This window comes from Cynocephalus volans, chromosome X, assembly GCF_027409185.1.
Source record: "Cynocephalus volans isolate mCynVol1 chromosome X, mCynVol1.pri, whole genome shotgun sequence".
In the NCBI taxonomy this organism is placed as follows: Eukaryota; Metazoa; Chordata; class Mammalia; order Dermoptera; family Cynocephalidae; genus Cynocephalus; species Cynocephalus volans.
Window position 1 is genome coordinate 55782264 of NC_084478.1, and position 19946 is coordinate 55802209.

General features: G+C 51.2%; 1 protein-coding gene across 9 annotated transcripts in view; it reads right to left on the reverse strand.

Moving 5' to 3' along the window:
* The window catches only part of BCOR (BCL6 corepressor), a 115619-nt gene that overhangs the window by 15317 nt on the left and 80356 nt on the right, over nucleotides 1-19946 (reverse strand). For 6 of the 9 annotated variants that reach the window (XM_063083387.1, XM_063083395.1, XM_063083392.1 and 3 more), the window contains exons 2-6: nucleotides 10076-10201; nucleotides 8692-8770; nucleotides 4920-7763; nucleotides 4214-4267; nucleotides 3547-3733 (exon numbers count right to left, since the gene is read on the reverse strand). In XM_063083387.1, coding sequence (XP_062939457.1) covers nucleotides 3547-3733; nucleotides 4214-4267; nucleotides 4920-7763; nucleotides 8692-8770; nucleotides 10076-10161 — 3250 coding nt within the window. In that variant the 5' untranslated portion in view covers nucleotides 10162-10201. The remainder of the gene's footprint in view (nucleotides 1-3546; nucleotides 3734-4213; nucleotides 4268-4919; nucleotides 7764-8691; nucleotides 8771-10075; nucleotides 10202-19946) is intronic. The other 3 variants (XM_063083394.1, XM_063083390.1, XM_063083391.1) reach the window with 1 other exon arrangement.

The following is a 19946-nucleotide window of genomic DNA, read 5'->3' on the forward strand; positions in this document are numbered from 1 at the left end:
GGTTCCCCTCCACATACCACCTCCTGCTCCTCTGGTTCAGGTGGGGCAGGGAGGACGGGGGAGTACACTGCACACAAGCTCACTCCCTTGAACCCCCACCATTCCCCATTCAGCTGGGGGTGGTATTCCAGTGCCTGGAAGTCTGTGGCTCACCTTAAGGATGGTCCGTCCCTTCCTGCCTTGTCCCTAGGAACCCCAGAGAGCAATGCCTGTGGTTTCTCATCCTGAACTGTTATCAGAAATCCTCCATCTTCCCTTGCTAAATTTGGGTTTCACTGAAATCACATCCACCCACACATATAGCATAGCTGCTTTCCTCTCCATTCTCAAGAAGATCGTTTCCCAAACTAGGTCTATCCCCCTTCCCCCAATCCCTGAGCCTCTCAGGGTAAAGATTCTGATTCCCCTCAGTGTAGGCCCCAGGACCTTACTCTAGGGTGATCCATCTTCTATGGGACAGTAATAATCCTGAAGAATAGCCACTTGACTGCCCAAGGTACACATGGCCACCAGCTATGGAGGAGAGCTACATGTCACATTCCTGGACACTTCAACTTGGAGCTCCTCAAACAGGGCTATTCCAACCACTACCCACAGGATTACCTTTGAGGGCAAAGAAGATGGGTGGACAGATAGAGAGACAGAGGTCCTAACCATTAGGCCCCACCATCACTGCTCCTTTAGGCCCTTCCAAATGCAGGAAGCCATGTGCTCTTGGTCACGCAACGTAGGCAGGTGTGAACGTGGCTATGTTGTTCATGGTTTAACATTTGCTCCCTGTGGCATGGTCACATGACTCACAGCACATACATCCCATAATTTATCATGGTTATGCCACAGCAGTACCTCATGGAAGCATCACCATGGCAACATTTACAAGTTGCCATGGCAACAAAGCAACTTCAACACTGTTGCAGCCACGCCTAGTGAGCCCTAAACAAGAGAGTACTGAGACTTTTGAGGGTTATCCATGATGTCAATTTCCTTTGTAAGTAACGTAACAAAGCATCTCTGCTCCAAACTCACAGTAGTTTACAAAGCATGCAGGTGCTGCTTTCCTGGAAGAGAAGTTTCCTGAGTCAAGAAGTCCCATGAAGCTCTCTGACTTAGGCTTCCTCTAGTTCCTGCCCAGGCTCTGCCATTGAGCAGGTCTTAGGTACTCCTAGCCAAGTGGCTGGCAAGGGTTACCATTCTCGAGAAAGAAGGGCCCCATGCCTCCTTGTCTGTTTCAAAATGCCACTGATGGTTCCTATTAATGAACTTTCAAGGTTGAGGAGCCTCCTAACCCACTTGTTAACTTCTGAAATGAAAATTTAACTCAGCCCCCAAACTATAATAAAGAGTAAATGAAAATCTTGACCATGGTGTTTTCAAGTTCATTCATTTTTCCTAAACAAGCCCCTCCCAACAAGACGCACCCGCAGGCGGTGGCTGAGGCTGTGCGAGAAGCACCTGCCATCTCAGAAGCTACTGGTGACCCAGGCATCTGAGAAGGGAAGGATTCGGGGAGGTGTCCTGTACCCTTCTTTGTGACCCCTGCCTGCCCCTAATCCTCATCCTAGCTCCCAGATTCTCACAGCTTGGCTCTTGGCCACCATGACACCCCTGAAACAAGAACTGAAGAGACCCACGGGGACCAGGGACTGGGCACCAGGGCCCGAGCCCACATGAAAGATGTGATGGTCAAGAAGGCCCAGGTAATTTGCAGCTGAATGGACCCAGCACCTGCTGTCCCCTGGATGAGGTAGCAGTGGCAGCAGCAAGGACTACAGCTCCGCTAGGTTATTCCTCTTCAACCACACACAAGTCTCCAGAAGAGCCTGGGGATGATGACCCACCTCCTCCTTTGCCCCAATCTTTAAAAATGAGTCCCTCACCTTCCCCAACCCTTCTTCTGTTGTCACGGCTCATCATCCGGGCAGCACTCAGTGGCAACCTATGGTTCTCTAGCCCCTGTCCTGGGGACTCCAGGAACAGAGTCTGCTGGCCTGAAGCTTAGAGAGGTTTAGGGGAGGGGTAAGGGAGGCCTTTCTGAATCATCAGGGGCTCGGCCCTGCTCCCCATCAGCCACACCAAGTTCTCGTCTCTAGGTTCAGCAGAAAGATGGAGAAAGACACAGAACTTCTCTGGGAAGCTGGCAGAGGTGAGGCCACTCAGATGTGAATTTGAGGGCAGCAGCCACCATGGGCCTGGCCATGTTACTCAAAAACCAGAGAAAGGGCAAGAAAACTTGAAGCTGGCTAAGTTCCCATCCCTTCCTCCGGCTCCCCTCACCATCCACTCAGAACAAAGAGGGATTCTCATTGGTGGGCAGTCCCCCTCTCCTAGAAGCACCTTCCCCTCAACTCAGCCTTGCCCACTTCTCCCAGGTCCCTCTGAGAAAGCTTCCCGAGAGCCAGTGCTATATGGCAACCAAGAAGAGGGCTGCGCGTCTGCAGCGAGCACAGCGAGGAGGAAGGCTTTCTTCGCCTCTTCACCTGAGGGTGGCTTGGCCCCTCCATTGCCCCATACATCCACCCTCTGAGGTGCAGCAAGTAAGGAAACTTCAGGTACAACAAGAGTCCCTGACACTTGGGTAAGGCCACCACTTAGTGGCAAAAGAAACCACCTTCTTCAGGACTAACTTACAGCAAACTGGTCCTGGTTTAGCTTACCCAGGAGCCTGGCAGGTGGCCTTCATCAGCCCAACCCCAAGGTTGAGCTGGGGGTGGGGAGAATGGGGTGCTCTGGGCAGCAAGAGCCACACTCTCCCTGACCACAAATTCTCCTCAAACTCCACCAGGCACTGATGACCTGTGCTGGGAACGCCAAACCTATGCCAAACCAATGGCACGGAGCTCTCACATGCACCCACCATCCCCTCCAGTTCACCCAGACACTCTAATTCATGTTGGCCAATGAGGTTTTTGAGGTGCAGAGCAGGCTTCAAGGCTCAAGCATGCACAATGGAGAAACAAAGAGCAAGATCTTCTCCACTGGCTGCCAACACATCTTATCACCCCGGAAGTCTCGTGAGCAAAGACTAAAGCCAACCCCAGCGGCAGACCAGCTGTTGGGACTGAAGACAGTGTCCTGAGGAAGGGTACTAGTTTTCTCTCCACATTTCACCTCCAAAACATGAGCTACCCCGTCTGGTGGGAAGAGCCCCCCCATGTATGTCATGCTGTCAGATGGCAAACAACGGACACAGGAAATACTTATGTTCACCTTCTCCAGTGCTACAAAACAGCACCTATCAGTACCCCACAGGCTTCTTACCCCCATTCCTCTGCTACATTGCACTGAATTGTTACTAACCATGGGATCAGTGTTTCTTTGGTAAAGGAGATGTGTTCCAGGAAAGAATCTTTCACAGATGTCTCCTTCCTGGCTGTCACAGTGTTCAAAAGGACAATCAGCCCTTTGCTCCATTTCTCTGAGCAGATGCGACCCGGACCTCAGGCCATCATAAGTGAATCGCTTCCTCTTGCCTCCCTGGGCTCTGGGAGCAGGTTCACCCATTCTCACCAACGTGGTACCACACACAAGCTGCTCAGATTTACTTACATCTCTCACTGTCATTCTGGTCAGCAATGGCCTCCTCCAGGGTGACCGACTTTGGCTTTTTGTCCTGATTTCCTTTCAACCTTTCCCAGTCGGCTGGGCTGAATTTGCACACCTCGGAGTCTTTGGTTGCTGGGTGGCCACCTTCTCTCTCTTTCATCTCCAACTCTGAGAAGCGCATCATTGCACGCTAGAAAGGGAATGGAGATGAAAAAAAAAAAAAAACAACACCTTACCATAAAAGCTATTTCATTTGCCTTACCTTAAAGGAAAGTATTTTCAAAGAAAAGTTTGCCCAAAACCAACCACAATTTATGAGATACAACTCAAGATATTTTAAAGTTTAACAGGTAAAATTTAAGAGTATCTATATGTAAGCAGTCACACATTCTTTACCCATAAAGTCATATGTATATAGATATATATGCGGTGTGTATGTATGTCATACATACACTATTGCATAGAAACAGACATTCTCTTTTGAAGGTAAATAAAACAAAACAAAAACACAACGCAAAGAAAACAAAACAAAAACACAACAGAAAAGAAACAAAATGCACAATGAGTAAAGACGACCATGGCCCACAAACTTCCCTTTGTATATTTGGAAATGAAATTTAACTCAAAAGGTTTATGTAAGATTCTAGTAATAAAAATTTGAAGAACTGACCTCACAGTAAGCAGCAGGTAGACATAAAATACTGTCCTCTTGTAATCCTTCCATCTATGTAATTAAAATGGGCACTCAATGGATCATTTAGATAACTTCATCCATTTTTATAAGCATAAACCAATTTTTTTCTTAACATTGCAAAACAATTTGGCTTTATTCATCTTTTAATTAAAAGTAAAATATCTTAAGGAAATTCCTATACAACATCTATCATAATTCACTAGCAAGTTAAATACATACTCTATCCCTTTAAGCGAACTATCTTTTTCTTTTTTTTTCCTTTTGGTGAAAAACTTGCACGAATCCCACAGACATGCGGCTGCTACACATCTCTACCAAGTATCAAGTAAGGCATTCAAAGCAGCACTTATAGGTATATCCGTTATCTTACAGGCAGAGAAATCAAAGGAATTGGTAGGTAAACGTCATGCAGTCTTTAGACATCCTTCATAATAATTAAAACCTGTTATCAGCATTTGACTGGAGTTCTCTTATAACCTACAGAATAACTTCAAGTATCCAGACATACCTAAGTGCTACCACTCACTTCCCCTTACTGGCCACATTTCATACATTCAAATTACCATAAGCTTCATTAACTAAATCTGACTGGTGCCCTGCCCTACCATACTCCCCCAATCCTCTTTACACATTAAAAAACTGACAACTGGTAAAGTTACTGCAATTCAGGTGGGGGGCTCACCTGCAATGCCCGCTGCTCCCGGCTGAGCTGACTGGAATCTGCATACAGTTCGGTAGTGACACACTTGAATCGGTCACCCACGTAACCCGCCGAGTTTGCGATTCTCTTTGCCAGCTTAGATGGCTTCGGTTTCAGAACTTTGCCATCATTTGATTCTGCCTCCTCGGCTCCATCTTTGGTATAGGTGGGGGTGATGTCCACACTCGGTGGGGCACCGCCCACACAAAATGGTTTGGGATCCTCTTGGGTTTTACCAAATGTGACAGCAGGGCCATCGCTTCCCAGAGTTGGCTCCAGGAATGGGGCTGAGACTGGCATCCCTAGGTTCTCTTTGTTGGTACCTGCTGGAACACTGTCCTTGCTTAAGCCGAAGACCGACTGGCCTGGGGCCTGCTTGAAGCTATAGGCCTCGTGGAAGTCACTGATACGGCCCAGCTCCTCTCTCAGGGCAATGAAATCGCGGTGCTGCTGCAGGGCAGGGTCAGTTGGGGGCTTGACGGGCTCAGTGCTCTGGCCAACACTCTCTGCTGCGAAGCCAGGTTTAGTCACATTTGCGTCAGTTTTAGCATCTGGTTCTTCTCGGAGAAGGTCTACATAGACAAGCTTGTCGCTTTTGATCACAGTCTTCCCTTGATTCCAGCTGGGGTTCGGCTTCAGGCTCTTGTCAGTGGGGACTTCTGGGTGTAATTTGGTGCTGCTAGCGTCCAGCATCTCAGAAAACCGATTCCGGAGGGTTGGGTCCTCATAGCGGGCTCTCTCGTGGGACCGGGACCTCCTCTCTGGTTTCTCCTCCTTAGTAATCTCTATGGGCGTGTGTGGTATCAGCATGGGATGCACCATGCCCAAACCCAGGGCATCTTGGTAGGTCACAAACTCTGGCCGGCCTGTGGGCAGCCCGTAGGGCAGTCCAGGCTTTGGGGCAAGGTGTCCAGGAAAGAGACTGCCGTTGGGTAACAAAACTGGGTGAGGGTAGACAGGTCCCTTGCCATGTAAAGAGAGGGGACTTATCGCAATGCCCTCAGGTGCTGGGTAAGGGAGGTAACTCCTGGGGTAGGGAATTGGTGGGGACCTGAATGCCTCATTCGGAGAGAGAAATATTGAGCTCGGCGGGAGGCCATTCTCGTTTGCTTTGAAACTTGGTTCTGGGTTGCTGGCTTTGGCACCCTTGCTGCTGGTGCTGCCGCTGTGCTTGGCAGGCGTGGTCGGGGGCTGGCCCACATGCTGAATGACAGACGGCGTGGTGTCCACGGAGCTCCTGCTGGTCTTGGTGCCATCTGCATTGGCATTGGGAGCTGGCGATGCAGAGGCTGGGCGGCCCGCGCTCGACACTGACCCTGAAACGTTAGTGATCACGGCGTCCGTGCCGCCCATGCGGGGACACGATGAACTCCTCTGCTGTGGTATGGCCCAGTCCAACGCCTTGTTTTTCAGCGATATGCTTTTGCCATTGTTCTCTTCGTTAGGACTTGGCCCAGGCACCACCCAGGATGAGGGAGCAGTGCTAATGATTTCAGATCTATAGATAGCACAGCCATTTCCTGGAGGAGATAGTGTTTCTTTTGGAATCTCACTTCCGGAGAGCACTAAGCTGCTCCCAGCCCTGCTGTGAACCAGGACTGTGGGGGCCATCTTTTTCATGTGGTCTGCTTTGGAAGCATCTACATCCACCACTTTAGAAGACAAGTCGAGTGGCTTATCCGTGACGTCTTTGGTAACACTTTGCTTCTCCAACAGAGGAGGTGAGCCACCATCCTTCCGCTCTTGACCTGCTGTTTTGCGGATGTGCCCGGGCACTGGCTGGGCACTTTCGCCCCCCTCGGGAGCCTTGGGATACTTGCCATTGGAGAGCCTAGCCGTGGGGAACTCACTGTTGACCGTCACGTATGGCTTGGACAGGGTGACAGAAGGGGAGGTGGAGATCCTGGCATAGTGCTTGTGGAACTCCGCGTAGGTGTCTGCAGCAGGCTGGGTGGGAAGATGGACCCGGGGGGAGGGTCGAGGTGATGGGGGCAGCAGGAGAGCTGTGTCCCCTGGCAGGCCACTGCTGACCACCTTGGCAGAGGGCACCCTGGGCTGTTTACTGTTCTGGATGTGGGGATAGGCGTGGGAATCGACAGGGTTCCCAGGGCTGACGCCCATCTTCCATGGGAGGCTCTTGTCTGCGCAGTGAACAAGAGGTGGGATGGCTGGGGCAGCAGAAGGCGTCGAGAGCCTCATGGGTGAAGCCAAGGATGACGGGATGTGGGGACTGACGTAGTGAGGTGGTGGCAGGTAGAGGAAGCGCTCCCCATTGGTGCAGACCGGAGAATACAGCGGCTGGGCCAAGCTGTAGGACTGCTGAGGTAGCAAGGTCTTGTACATGTTCAGTGAATACTTATTTGGCGAGTCAAGGAAAGGGTAGATGGCCGGCGTGGCACCCTCCATGTAAGGGTTGACCCAGGGCAGCCGCAGGTAACTAGCACCATTGATGTTGAGAGGGCTCTGTTTGTCACTGGCAGGCCTGTCCAAGCCCAGTGTTTCTGCTGTGGCGACAGCACTTTTTTGTATTCCAGGCGGTGTTTTGTATATAGCACTGAAGCCATTTGGGGGTTTTCCAGAGACAGCAGAAGCCTCCACTGTCTCGGGTGTATTCGGTTTGAACTGCATCTCTGGATTTCTTTCTGAAGAAAACCCAAGGCCACCTAGAGTGCTCGTGGCAGCCTCCCGACCTTTCTCGGAGCCTAGTCCACACAAGCTAGAGTAGACGATGTTTCCGGGAACCCGGAGTCCTTCCCGGATCAGGCCAGTGCGATCCATGCTTAGCGCTGCCAGGCCATCTATCCGATGGGCTGTGCTCGCATCCACCTTTGCAGAAGAACAACACGGTGTTACTTGGGACCCTCCTTCAAAGCAGCAGCACCCATCCCAAGGAGAAACACCAACTGGCTTCAACATCCCAGCAGAAAGGGTTAAAGACAGGATTCCCAGGGTCTGTTCCCTTTCCCCTTATCCAAACCCTTCTGCTGTCTGCCTTTCCCTGTCTGTTCAACTAGTATCCTCAAAGCATGTAAAATATTGATTCCTTTAGACTTGAGGCCCATATATTAATTCAGTCATCTATTACTTTGGAAAATTCACCTTCTCAGCAATTCTGAGAATATACCAACTCCAATACCCTCAGCACCACCCTCATAGGGCACAGAACTCACATTAACCCTCCCTGGGCCTGTTAGGGTTGGGGTGGGGTGGGATGTTCATTTCATTTTCCTGGATGTAGAAAAGCATTATCTAACAGAACAAGAAACACTCTTCAGTGGGACAATAGGAACTGAGGACTTTAGCTGGCTCATTTCTAAATCCATAAAGAGGCCATGGGTCAAACTGTGGTTGCGTCTTTTGACTTCCTCTCCCTGGTGTCTGAAGAGACAGTCCTGTGTTTCAAATTTTACTGGAAAGGTAAGCCCTAAGGAGCTTACTTGGAGGCTGAAAATTTATCCAGCTGGGAGCATTGATGTGGCACGTAGCTTACTTATCTAAGAAAAGGCGGTACACATCTCACCAGTCACTAGGGGATGGTGACAACATGTGGCAAGCATGTTGAAAGGAGTGCACCGCCAAGAAGGCAAGTCAGAAAGAGGTTGGGTGGAGGTCGTGTCCGGAAGCACAGACTTTCTCCTCAGCCCTGCCATGACCCTTCCCCCCAGGCCCTTTAATGGTATGCAAATGAATGCTCGATTGATTACTGATCACTGATATTCAGATTTCACATCAATAGAAGCCATTAATCTCTTACCACGTTGTGGTTCAAGGGATTTTCTTCCCTCAGTTCCAGTCTGGTTTTTGAAGCATCACCATCATTTACAGGAATTTTCCTATTTAAAAGGACACACCAACTTCATGAAAGCATTCCTCACTGAATCCATCTTTCATAGATCTCCCTAGCACAGACCAGGTGCTCCTAACCTGCCCCTCTAATGGCCCACATTGAAAGTTGCCCCCAAATGGTAATTCAACTTGACTGGGAAAAACCAAGGAAAGGCAGAACCTTTCACATGCGGACATGAATCACAAATATGTCCGCGAGGTGGGTAAGCCAGAAATTAAGCACAACCACTTTTCCTATGCGATCTCTCTCTAGTGAGGCCAAGAAGGCCGATCTGAGTTCTGCTGTCCTAGCCAGTCCACATAAGCTCTCCTGAAGGGCAGACATTAAGTAGCAAAATGGCCAAAGACCAAAGGGGGGCTGAAGCTTGGAGTCTGTGGGCTGGCTGCATCATCAACCACTTGTGTTACCCACAAGGCCAGCTTCCAAAAGTTGTCCCAAAACAAAGTTAGGGACCATGTCCTGCAAAACTGGTTTCCATGGTGATAATGAAGCCATATTTGACTGCCTTTATCAAAATGACAGGGGGATACACACTAGTATCATACAAATGTCAGCTGCTCCAGGCTGGAGAGGAAGCTGCACATCTGTGCCAGGCTGCTGCGCCTGCCCTGGGACTTGTTATCAGAGAGCATCGATAAAGAAAGTGCTTGGTGCCAACTTCCAAATCCCCAGGATGAAATCGCTGACAAGTAGCAGAGGAAAAGTTTCATCATTACCCCGAAGAGCAGCTTCAAGCATCTACTGCTTAGCTACCTTGACCCCACACTCCAAAATTCCTGATTAGGAACATAACAGAGCCGTCGGGTGACTCAACCCAGGCGCCAGTGGCCTCACCCAACAGGCAGCGGAAGACAACCAGAAAGCCTGGGCTTAAATGAGAGAAAGGGTGGCTATCTCCCCATTTATTACTGAGCAAACTATTTGTTTTAAAAGCACATCGAATGCCGATCCACCTGGGCCCACACTCCTGACATTTAGAGTTAAAGCAGCATATAGACTGGGATTAATTCTCCTTCATAAATATGAAATAATAAATTAAGGACGAAAGTGCACTGAAAGGCCGCTTTAGGGGCTAATCTTTTAAAGGGCGGTGATGCTTCGCTGAGCTGGGTTGCCTGTTAAAACTGTAAATCAAGGGCCGCCAGCTAGGCAGGAGCTCATTCTTCCCCACCCCTTTTGGGCCACTCCAGCTGTGAGAAGGGGAGGGGGTTTCAGCATGGGCTCCGATCAGGGCTGCGGGGCAAGGGCCCACCTCCCTCTCCTCTGGCCTGGCCCAGGTAGCCACATTCACCTGTCTTCGCTTGTCCCACACATGCGGACCCTCTCGCTGTTCATCCAGCTGTGAACGTTCCCATACAGGGGAGTTGCTGAAAGCATGTCGTCTTCTTGGATGGCAGCTTCGCTTCAAGCGTCTAGTCTGTGTGAAAGGCAAAAAGAATCCCAGGGGGTTGAGTAAAGGAGGGCCAAACAGGGAGCTCAAGAAGGCCTCTTTCTAGGCAATTCAGACAGGATGCAGACTGTGCATGATGGCCTACAGATGTCCAGGGGCCAAGGACACATCTGACCCGAATGTACAGCGCAGGGGGCTACAGCTTCCCTGGCAAGAAGCCCTGGGGGTGGGGAGGAGTTTAAAGCAAAACCTGCAGTCCCATCCAAGGGACAGCACACCTCTGCACTTGCCGGGCCCCTTTCCCAGCCTTTGAGAGTGTATAGCGGTCAAATAATATTATTCATTCTTGCCACTTGTTAAGGAAGGTAAGACATTATTCAAGGCAATACTATGGCAATAGGCTTAAGGACCACTGCACCTGGATGATGAATTTCCAAGACTGTTGTGTGTGCAACTTACAGATCGAGGGTAAAAGAGTCAGTTGGTTGGTGAGGCGCCCCACCCGAGCCCTAGATTAGATTAAGCACCTAACCCAGGTGGTTTTGCCTGGGAGCTGCAGAGGGAGGTGGCTGTGTAATTCAATGACGCTTGCTCGCTGGGGACAAGAAATCATTAGTGAGCGCAGAAGTCTTAGCAGCCCAGGCTGATGGGCTCCAAGCCGTTGGCACACGGGGAGCAGGCAAAAGCCACCCATTTTCCACCTCCTGGGAGCGGGAGGCTGGTGAGGCAGAGGAACCCAGACCACCTCCCCCTGTCACCTTCTCTGCCCACCGCCCCCACCCACATCACATTCTAGTTTGCTGCATGAGTGAAGGGTCAGGACAAGCTGCATTTTATTAACAGGATTATCACGGCGCGTGATTTATCCTCGTGCAGGATTTTAATTGCTCTTTGGAGGTTGAGCCGTTTCTTTTGACTGCGCTTCAGCCCATATCCTGCTGTTAAATGCTGGGTTAATAAGTAGGGGAGCCTTTAATGCCTGGGACCGATGGCCCTCAGCAATTCCCTGTTCTCAAACACATCTCAGTTTCCCTTGTCCAGCCCAGCCACAGCATTTTTCTACAGGACCCAAACGTGAGTGTGAAATAATTGGTGTGCAGATCATCAGGGGAACTTTTCTTTCTCCTCCCTCACACACCCACCCAGTTTCCGAAAGCCCAAATGTTCCCTAAGTCGATACATCTCCTTTGTTAGCAAGAAAAAATATGCAAATGCCTGCTTGCTTTTACACTTTAACACACGGAGCAGACCTGGGGGAGCAGGCTGCTAGTTCAGTTGGGTTGGAGGCACCAGGTCCCGGCACTCTTCTGGGAATGACTGAGGGTGGGGGTGGGGGAAGCACCTGGGAGGACTGAATCCAAAAGCCAGGCTATCCTTCCGCATGTCTTTGTCCTTTCTGGGTCTTTTGTCCACCAGCATCCCCCATTGGCCCCCATCCATAGAACAATGTCTGTTAATCAAAATCCACATGCAGCGACACACCACGCATAGTTAGAGCTCAACAATGAAGCTGGAAGAGAGGGAAAGGGCCCTGAGAAAGAGGCAGGAATCTGCAGAGATGCGTCAGGCGGAGTGGGCTTCTGAAAAGCTATTTCCCTAAGAAGAGTCTCTTTCTTTAGACAGACCATAAGTTTCTACTGGGCTAGCCACAGCACCCCCAAAAGGACTGACTAGGGTGTTGAGGAAGGTTCTGTGGGAGCTCATGGGTTTTTCTTCCATCTTCCAAATACACCAATGAAGTCGGGGAGGCCACCACTATTGCTGGGCAGATCACAGGCACACTCAACAGTGTCCCCTCCCCAACTCCTGCCACCCATTCTAACAAAAGGAAGACATTCTGGGTGGCCTAATGGAGAAGGTGGAGCATCATTCCTTGGTGCCAGTGTGTCTTGGTCATCGGGCTGCAGCAGTGGGACTGCACCATGCCATCCTCGCACTGTTTGCCATGCTGAAATGCAGAAATTACATCAGGAGCAAAAGGATCACTTAATCAAACCCCCAAGACAAGGATGAGGGAAGGAGCATTAGGAAACCTCAATCTTCTGGTGTCCCAGTACTTAAAAACCGGCCTCCCCTTTAAACAAGGTGCCTTCTACACCCCTCCTTTAGCAGCCACTTTGTGAAAAGGACCTCTGAGCACCACTCTGAGGAATAGAACCATCCCCCCCAAAATCCCAGCTTCCCTTGAAAGGGCTTTTCTTCAGAAAAGGCAGCCTGGACTTAGTGGAAAGGTGAATGCAGTGTAGAGGCACCTGGGACCAACTGGGTGCTTTCAAAGCCTCTCCCCTTCTCCAGGGCTCATCCTTTGGGGTTTTCAATATTAATGCTGCACAGATAAATGACACCAGCCTTCAGAATGAAATGTTCTCACATGCACAGGGTCAGATGGAGGGTTGAGACCAGGAGTCTGTTTCAGTGTCAGCTGTGTGAGTGTTTGGGGGGGAGGGGCTGAACATAAAGATGCAAAGTGGGGGGGGGGTTGTTTGATGCTTGGATCCTGCTGTGGACTGCGTGCGCGCGCGCACACACACACACACACACACACACACACACACACACACACACACACAATCTTTAGCTGCCCCATGAACTTTTTGTGAACTGTTTAAAAGTGGAGGTCTGTTGAACAAACAGCGGCGCCACTGCCAGCCATAATTTCATTGCAACAAGCTAAAGACTTTTAACTCTTCAGGTTCCTGGCCAAAGATGGAGCAGAGTGCAACTGGCCAATGAGCAATGGCCCCAGGATGACAAACAAGAGCAGCCCAACCCCCCAGCAGAAACATCCTTAGCAAAGGCCACTGCTTACACCAAACCACTATTCAAGAATGGGAATTACCTTTACCCACACCCTACCCCGGCTTCTCTGGGGCGTTGGGGTAAGAAACAAAGAGACTGAGAGGCAGAGGTGTAGCGACACTCAAGCTGCTTTGCTGCTACATATGAGTTATTTTTCAGGGCTCCCCCTCTTCCCTCCACATGCAGGCTATGCTTCTAGAAGTGCCAAGATGTGTGAAGTCACTCATGAAAAGCACTTTCTTTACGAGCACCAACCTACTTCCAATGTGAGCTGCTAAGCTGCACCTTGGCTCTGGATTTTAACCCTTTTTTCCAGTAGTGGAGAGAAGGGGACAAGGATGTGGGATAGGGATGAAGAGGAGATGGCTGAGAGAGCAGGTCAGACAGGGAGAGTGTCTGGTTTTTCAAGAACACACTGGGAACTGTAGTGGCTGTGTACTGGAACACCCAGTTCCAGGGGGGAGACACCTGGCTTGCAAACACAGGCACACACCACATGGTCTCCAGCTCTTAGTACGGTGGTGGCACTTGAAAGTGTAGGAGAGCTTGGGTCACCCTTGACAGACTCTGAGCAGCCAAGGGTTAAGATTCCAGTACCTGGGCTTGGCCTGAACACTGGGGAGAAGAGCCTGATTGGCAGAAGGGGGTCAGAGGGACCAAGGTGAAGAGCCGTCACTCCAACCTTGCCATCCCTGAGAAGGGGCACTGCTGGCCTATGTGAAAGAATGAAGGAGTACCACAAACCCCAAGCAGCACCCACTGCCACCATTTTGCTGATTCCTGCCATAAGGACACCACTATAGACTAAGGAAAAGGACAGAACACTGGTTTCTTCTTTAAAGGCGACTTGTCCCTGCAGACGACAAATAGCAGGTTGAAAGGAAGGAGCAAAGGCCATGAGAAGCTGGAGATAAGTGAAGGGAGGGGAGGCAGCACAAGGCCACTTTCTCTCCACCCCCGTCCCTGTTGCACCAGGCCACTATCCACCTGCCTCCACCCTTGAGGTGGCAATCAGTTCAAGTTTGCACATTGTGTTTGTCAAGTGGCACCGACAATATGAAAAGCATGGCCACCAGACCATACCAACTTCCAGAAATCAAACCATGCCTTCTCGTCTTCATAGACATTGATGGTTACCCTTCTTAGAGGCTTTTCTAAGTTTCTCTGTATTTACCCAGAGGGTCTCTCTCACTAGTGTCCTCTTGCCCCCCCCCCCCCATCAGGTAGTTATCCAGTCAGTGGCCAGAAGGACTGAACAGGTTTCTGGGGGCTTCAGGCTCAGGTGGCTAAGCAGGCATCTGGGATCCCAGCCAGTGTGCTGGGGTCTTCTGTGAGCTGGGGAATCTCTCCAGGTAAAGGGTCTTACTCCCTGCATGGCTGGTTCCCTGTAGACAGCACGCAGGAAGAACATGATCACCACAGCCTCCCAGCTCCCACCCTTACCCGAGGCTGTCTCTGGGCAGGTGGCCGAACCTCTCCAACCTTGGTTCCCCTCTGTAAATATTTGGCACGGTGTTTTCCAGAGGACTAAGCTGCACTATGGACTTGAGTTTTGCCTGGCAATAGCTGGTGCTGGCCACATTTAACCCCATTAAACAGCATCTGCCTCCACTAAACATACTGTATAACAAGCCCCAGAACCACTGCATAGTTTCTTTGTGGCAGTACCACCGCATTGGGAGGGTGGGGGCGTTGAGGTAGGGACACAGAAGAGGTCTGGCCAAGGAGGGATGACTTGCAGCAGTGCTGTGTGAATTTCACAGAAGCCCAAAGCTAACCACGCCAGCCCTTCCTGGAGCTGCTCCAAACACAGACTGAGTCACAGCACCGCTGCACTCCTGGTGTCAAGGAAGGGAGAGGTGAAGAAGTTCCTATTTTAGGATGTTGGGGGGGCTGTGTGGGGGTGGGAGATGAAAAGAAAAAGCTCTTCCGGTTGTGGGGTATGGGGCGGGTCCTTCCTGGGCTGCTTTCCTGGGTGTCATGTAGCTGGGGAGTAGGGGAACCCAAAGCTGTCCCTCAGGTTCTGGGCAGGGTCACTGGCTTCCAGGAGTGTGGTCAAGGGAGGTCGCTGGCCAGGTCTCACCCTCCACCACAACGTCAGTGTCTCAGTGCCGGAGACGGGGTGCGTGGAGTGATCCAGCCATCCCAGGTGCTGTCTCTTGGCCGTGACCGTAGCCTCCAGGGGCGTCCCCACCCACACCTCCAAGTTTTGCATTAGTAACGAAAGTGGGGGAAGAGGGAGACGGGAAACTCGCGCGGCCCTGACCTTTCCAGCACCCAGAACCTTCTCTGCCCGCTCCCGAGGCGCCCGGGTCAAAGCGGAGAGCCACCCGAGTCGAGATTGAACTTGGCCCTCGGCTGCGGCCGCGATAGCGGTAGCGAGGGAAAGAGGGGGAGGGGCGTCCCCTCCCCGCGCCTCAGTCCGGAGCGCGATCGGTCGGCAACAAAGGGATTTTCTCTCCCACCACACACACCCGTGCTGTTCGGGGCTCACCCGCCGAGGTCCCGGTGCGCCACGGCACACACCCACACTCTCGCGACGCGCCCCCGCCGGGCCTTCCAGGAACTCCAGCAGTCCCTCCCGGAGGAGGGCCTGACCTCCCCAATCCCCGACCCTAGTTAACCCCTGGGACCCTGCGGCCCCGCTCGCTCCTCTGTGGTCCCCTTTCCCGAGCCCCCGCCACTGAATCTCTGACAAGAAGAAATTTGGGTGGGCGCAGGGAGAATCGGGATTAACCCGAGACCTCCAGGGAAATGCCGCGGAGCCCACCGGGGGAACCGGCACTACAGACCCCTCCCCGCCCTGCCCTCGTTCCAGGCTTTCTTCTGATCAGGCTGCTGTGCTGCTCCTCTGGAAGCCTCCCCTAGAAAGATGTGAGCCAAGTGTAGCCAGCAGTTAAGGGGGTTGGGGTGCGGGCCTCGGGAGTTGCGGGGGAGGGCATCAGCAGAGACCCACCCTGAGAGTCTGTGCCAAACCCGGGATGCCGGCCACGCAACTCCCTCCCCAGGCAGAGCCATGGCCGGGGGTAAGTGTCACGGCCTCCCCCAACTCAGAAACCAGTGATGAACAGACACTTCCCCTTCTCCTGCGAAGTCCTGTCCAGGCCACCACCTGGGCTTTTTTGTTCTTTCACTTTCCTTCATGGTTGTGCCACACTGGGAGTAGAGTAACCACGTGCACATTCAAGAAAGGGTAAATTTGGAAACAGGTGTCCCTCAACAGGAGGCCACCCAGAGCCAGAAACCTAAGTTGAAAATCAGCTCCCACCATACATACCCTCCCCTTTCTCCTCCTTAAAAAACCACATACATGCCCCCTTTGGTCTAGTCCCTACAGAGCTGGATCCCCACTTGGGAGTCTACACAACCTGAGGGCAAATTCAGAATAAATGCTCCACAACACGCCTCCAAAGGCCAAATCAGTGCATTTCTGTCTCCACCAGGGCTTTGTGGGAATAAAACGCATTTAATGCCGCACCCCCCCCAACAGAAAGGAACAAGCTATACCATAAGGCTAATAACAGCTATCATTAGTAGACACAGGAAGCACAAAGGAACTTTTAACGCATAAAAGATGCATAAAACGCAAGGGGGTCCTGCGATCTGCATGCGGGTTCCTTGCTGATTGTGTGGAGCCTGGGAGCCCCAGGAAGGCTGGGGATGAGGGTAAGAGGAAGAGAGGGGCACCTACTTTCTTTACATGGAACAATAGGAATCCCGTGTCTGCTACTCAGTCTTGGAACTCAGAGCACCCAAAACAAAGCCCTGCAACAACTGCGGTATAGATGGGGGCCCATGAATTTTTGTAGCCCTTCAGAGCTTAATTACTCCTCCTTGATCCGTGGGACTAGACACGACACCGCCAAGGTTAAAATGCCCTGAACAGCGCCGAGCAGATGTGAGCGAGCTGGCAGACGCGCAAATGAGGCCTGCCTCGGAGCACGATAACAAGTGACTAATACATTGCATATCGTTGAAAGAAAATTATTTTTCTCTAATTTGCATTTGCTTGGGGGTAAAAAAAAAAAAAGCCAACCCGAGTCCCTCCTCACAAGCACGAGTCTAATCCTGGAAATACGGCCCGGCTGCTTTAAGAGAGCTGGAAGGAGGGAAAGACTGCCAGTGTTTTGGCGTTACAGACTTGTTTATCTTTCCGCCTTTCCTCCAAGGCGAAACTCGTTTTGCAAGCAACATTCCTACAGAAAATGGCACACGTCATAAAAAGAGACCAATTTATAGAACTGGCACCGAAGTTCATGTATCACTCCAGAAGCATCTCCCAGCTCCCCATGGGGAACCCAACTAGATACAGAAGTCCACGTTAAAACTCAGAGGGTAGACCTGGGGTGTGGGGGGTGGTAAGGAACTAGATTTGCAGATCCTGGAGGCTGCACACCCAGGGGCCAAAGTCACATAGGGCCGAACACAGACTTATGATCCTCCAACGCCCAGGGTGGGCATGGGCTTCGACCTTGGTATTCCAGGGGGAGAGAGGTGAATTTTTACACCCAGAGTGCGCTGGTCCAGCCCAGAGGCAGGCCCCCATTCTTGACCTTCCAAACCCTGCCTGCTCCAGCCAGCCATGCATCCCCAGGACTTGCCGGAGTGGGTGACTGCCACCACCAACTGCTCTCCCTCCCACCCTGGCACCTCCATCCCTACAGGGCCTGGCGGGGTACCAGGAACTCAGAGAAGGCCTGTGGCTGTGGGCATCTATAGTTGATGAAGTCAGAGTGGGTGGGGCTGCGGGCAGGCCTTAGGACTGCACCTTTGTGTCCTGCAGCTGAAGGCAAATGCGCTCTTGAACACGGAAAGGCTTGGAAGGGAAGGTTAACGGGTGCGCATAATCAAAAGCCAACCTGCACCACCCCTTCCCCCAAGACACACCCCCCCATCAGGTCCTGAACCTGAACTTGCGTTTCCAATCTGGGGAACAGTGCCGAGTGCACAGAACACAGCGCCCGCCTGTCTCTAACTTGTCTGAATAACAGGGCCATTTCAGAGGGGAACAACGGCCTTCACAGCCTCTGCAATTTCCAGAAAGCCTTCAGTTAATAACACATTCTTTCCAACAAGCTTACTTAGGGCCGAAAGTTATTTTCCCAAATCTTATAAACTCGCTCATAAGCAGCTGAGGGCCTAGGTCCACAGATCCTGGCCAAACCCCTCCAGACAGAGACACTTGTGACCCCTGTGGGCCTTCTCCTGCCACCTCTGCCTAACAAGTTTCCTAAACCACAATGTGTAAACCATCCCACACCCCCACCCCAATCCTGGGAAGTCATAAAGGTGTGTGTTGAGGATGAGGGGGTGGGGGTGCTGCTGGACTTTCTCTCACCTGAGGACGTGCTGGACAGAAAGTGTCAGCCACCTCTGCAGCTCCTTGCGGGCCTGCATAGTGCGCGCTTTGTGTAAGTGCTGAGGAGGCACAGCGCTGCTCGCGCGCCAACAGCTGTCACATTATTTGCACTCGCTGTAAACAGCCTTCACATTCCCCCCTTACCACATAGTTAAAGCCAGACTAACAATCCACAGTTAGAGATCAAACCAACAACAGCAGCATTGTGTCTGCCTTTGCTGCCTTCGCACCAAGCCCAGCAGCTGGCAGGTTTCTCCGGAACAAGGGACCCCCTTCTCCCCCCACCCCTCCAGGCTCCAGCCAAGGCTAGCCAAGGAAGCATGCATTTGTCAGTGCTGTTTGTTAAAGCAAAAGAGCACCGCCATTTCGCAGAGATTTCTGTGTGGTTTATCAGCCCTTTCCCGGAGTTTGCTCCTTCTGGTAGCTTGGGAAAGCATCATGGGAATCAAGGTTGTTCAGATTCCTGGGGCTGGTTTCTGTGCTCAGCAAAACGGGGGCTGGCCTGCCTTGGCCAGGCTTGGGTGGGGGCAGGGAGGCCTGAAGCTCTCCATGCCATGCATGTCACAGCGGCCAAGCAGGTCTGCACTTTCTGCAGACCACAGCAGAACACCTCCTGTCTTTTGGAGATTGCCCAACTCACTGAATACTTACTGGTCGCCCCACTGATCAAAATGTCTCCTTTATGATTTTTGGTTAAGTTGAACATTTCCATAATCGTCATTATTAGCGCAAATTACACGCCTAATCGGTCCTTAAATAGATTTTAATTAAATAATCATACAAGGCTCATTTTATGACTTAAGAAAGGCATTACTTTTCGTTATAAACTTTCCACCAGGATATAGAATAACGATAGCAGACAAATACTTATTCTTTGAAAATCACCAATAACCGATAGGCAGAATGTCATGAAACATGCCCTGTTTTACCTTCTGAAAATCGAAGCTGAGACCAGACATATCACAGCTGAACAACTTTCCTCCTGGGATGGGAGGGGATTTCTTCCTCCAAAGAACTACTTTTGGGGCCGGCCCCATGGCTCACTTGGGAGAGTGCGGCGCTGGGAGCGCTGAGGCAGCAGTTGGGATCCTATATAGGGATGGCCGGTGCGCTCACTGGCTGAGCGTGGTGCGCAGGACTCCGAGCCAAGGGTTGCGGATCCCCTTACCGGTCAAAAAAAAAAAAAAAGAGAGCTCAAAAAAAAAAAAAAGAACCACTTTTGTTCTCTCTTTGGCCAGTGGAAATAAACCCCAAATGCTACTTTTCCTTACCCATCTCCAGCTAGTCTCTTCTAGAGACCACTCCTCCCCCACCCCCATCCGCTTTCCACCCCTAGTCTGCTGAGAGTCACTGTGCAAGGCAGGCAGGCTGTGCTTGTTAAATGCTGTTAATAAAATAATAAATACAAAGGACGGAGGCTGCTGGTTCCATGGGTGTTTTGACTGGAAATGCCTTGGCACTTGTCATGTGTTTATGGGAGGGCAGACAACTCCAGGATTTACATAGTTTGGACATTTCTGTACTTCATTTATTCTTTCCTAAATGACGTAGGCCTCAAGCTATTTCAAGTTTGCATTTGTACAGAACTGTTAAATGCCTAGGAGTTTCTCCAAT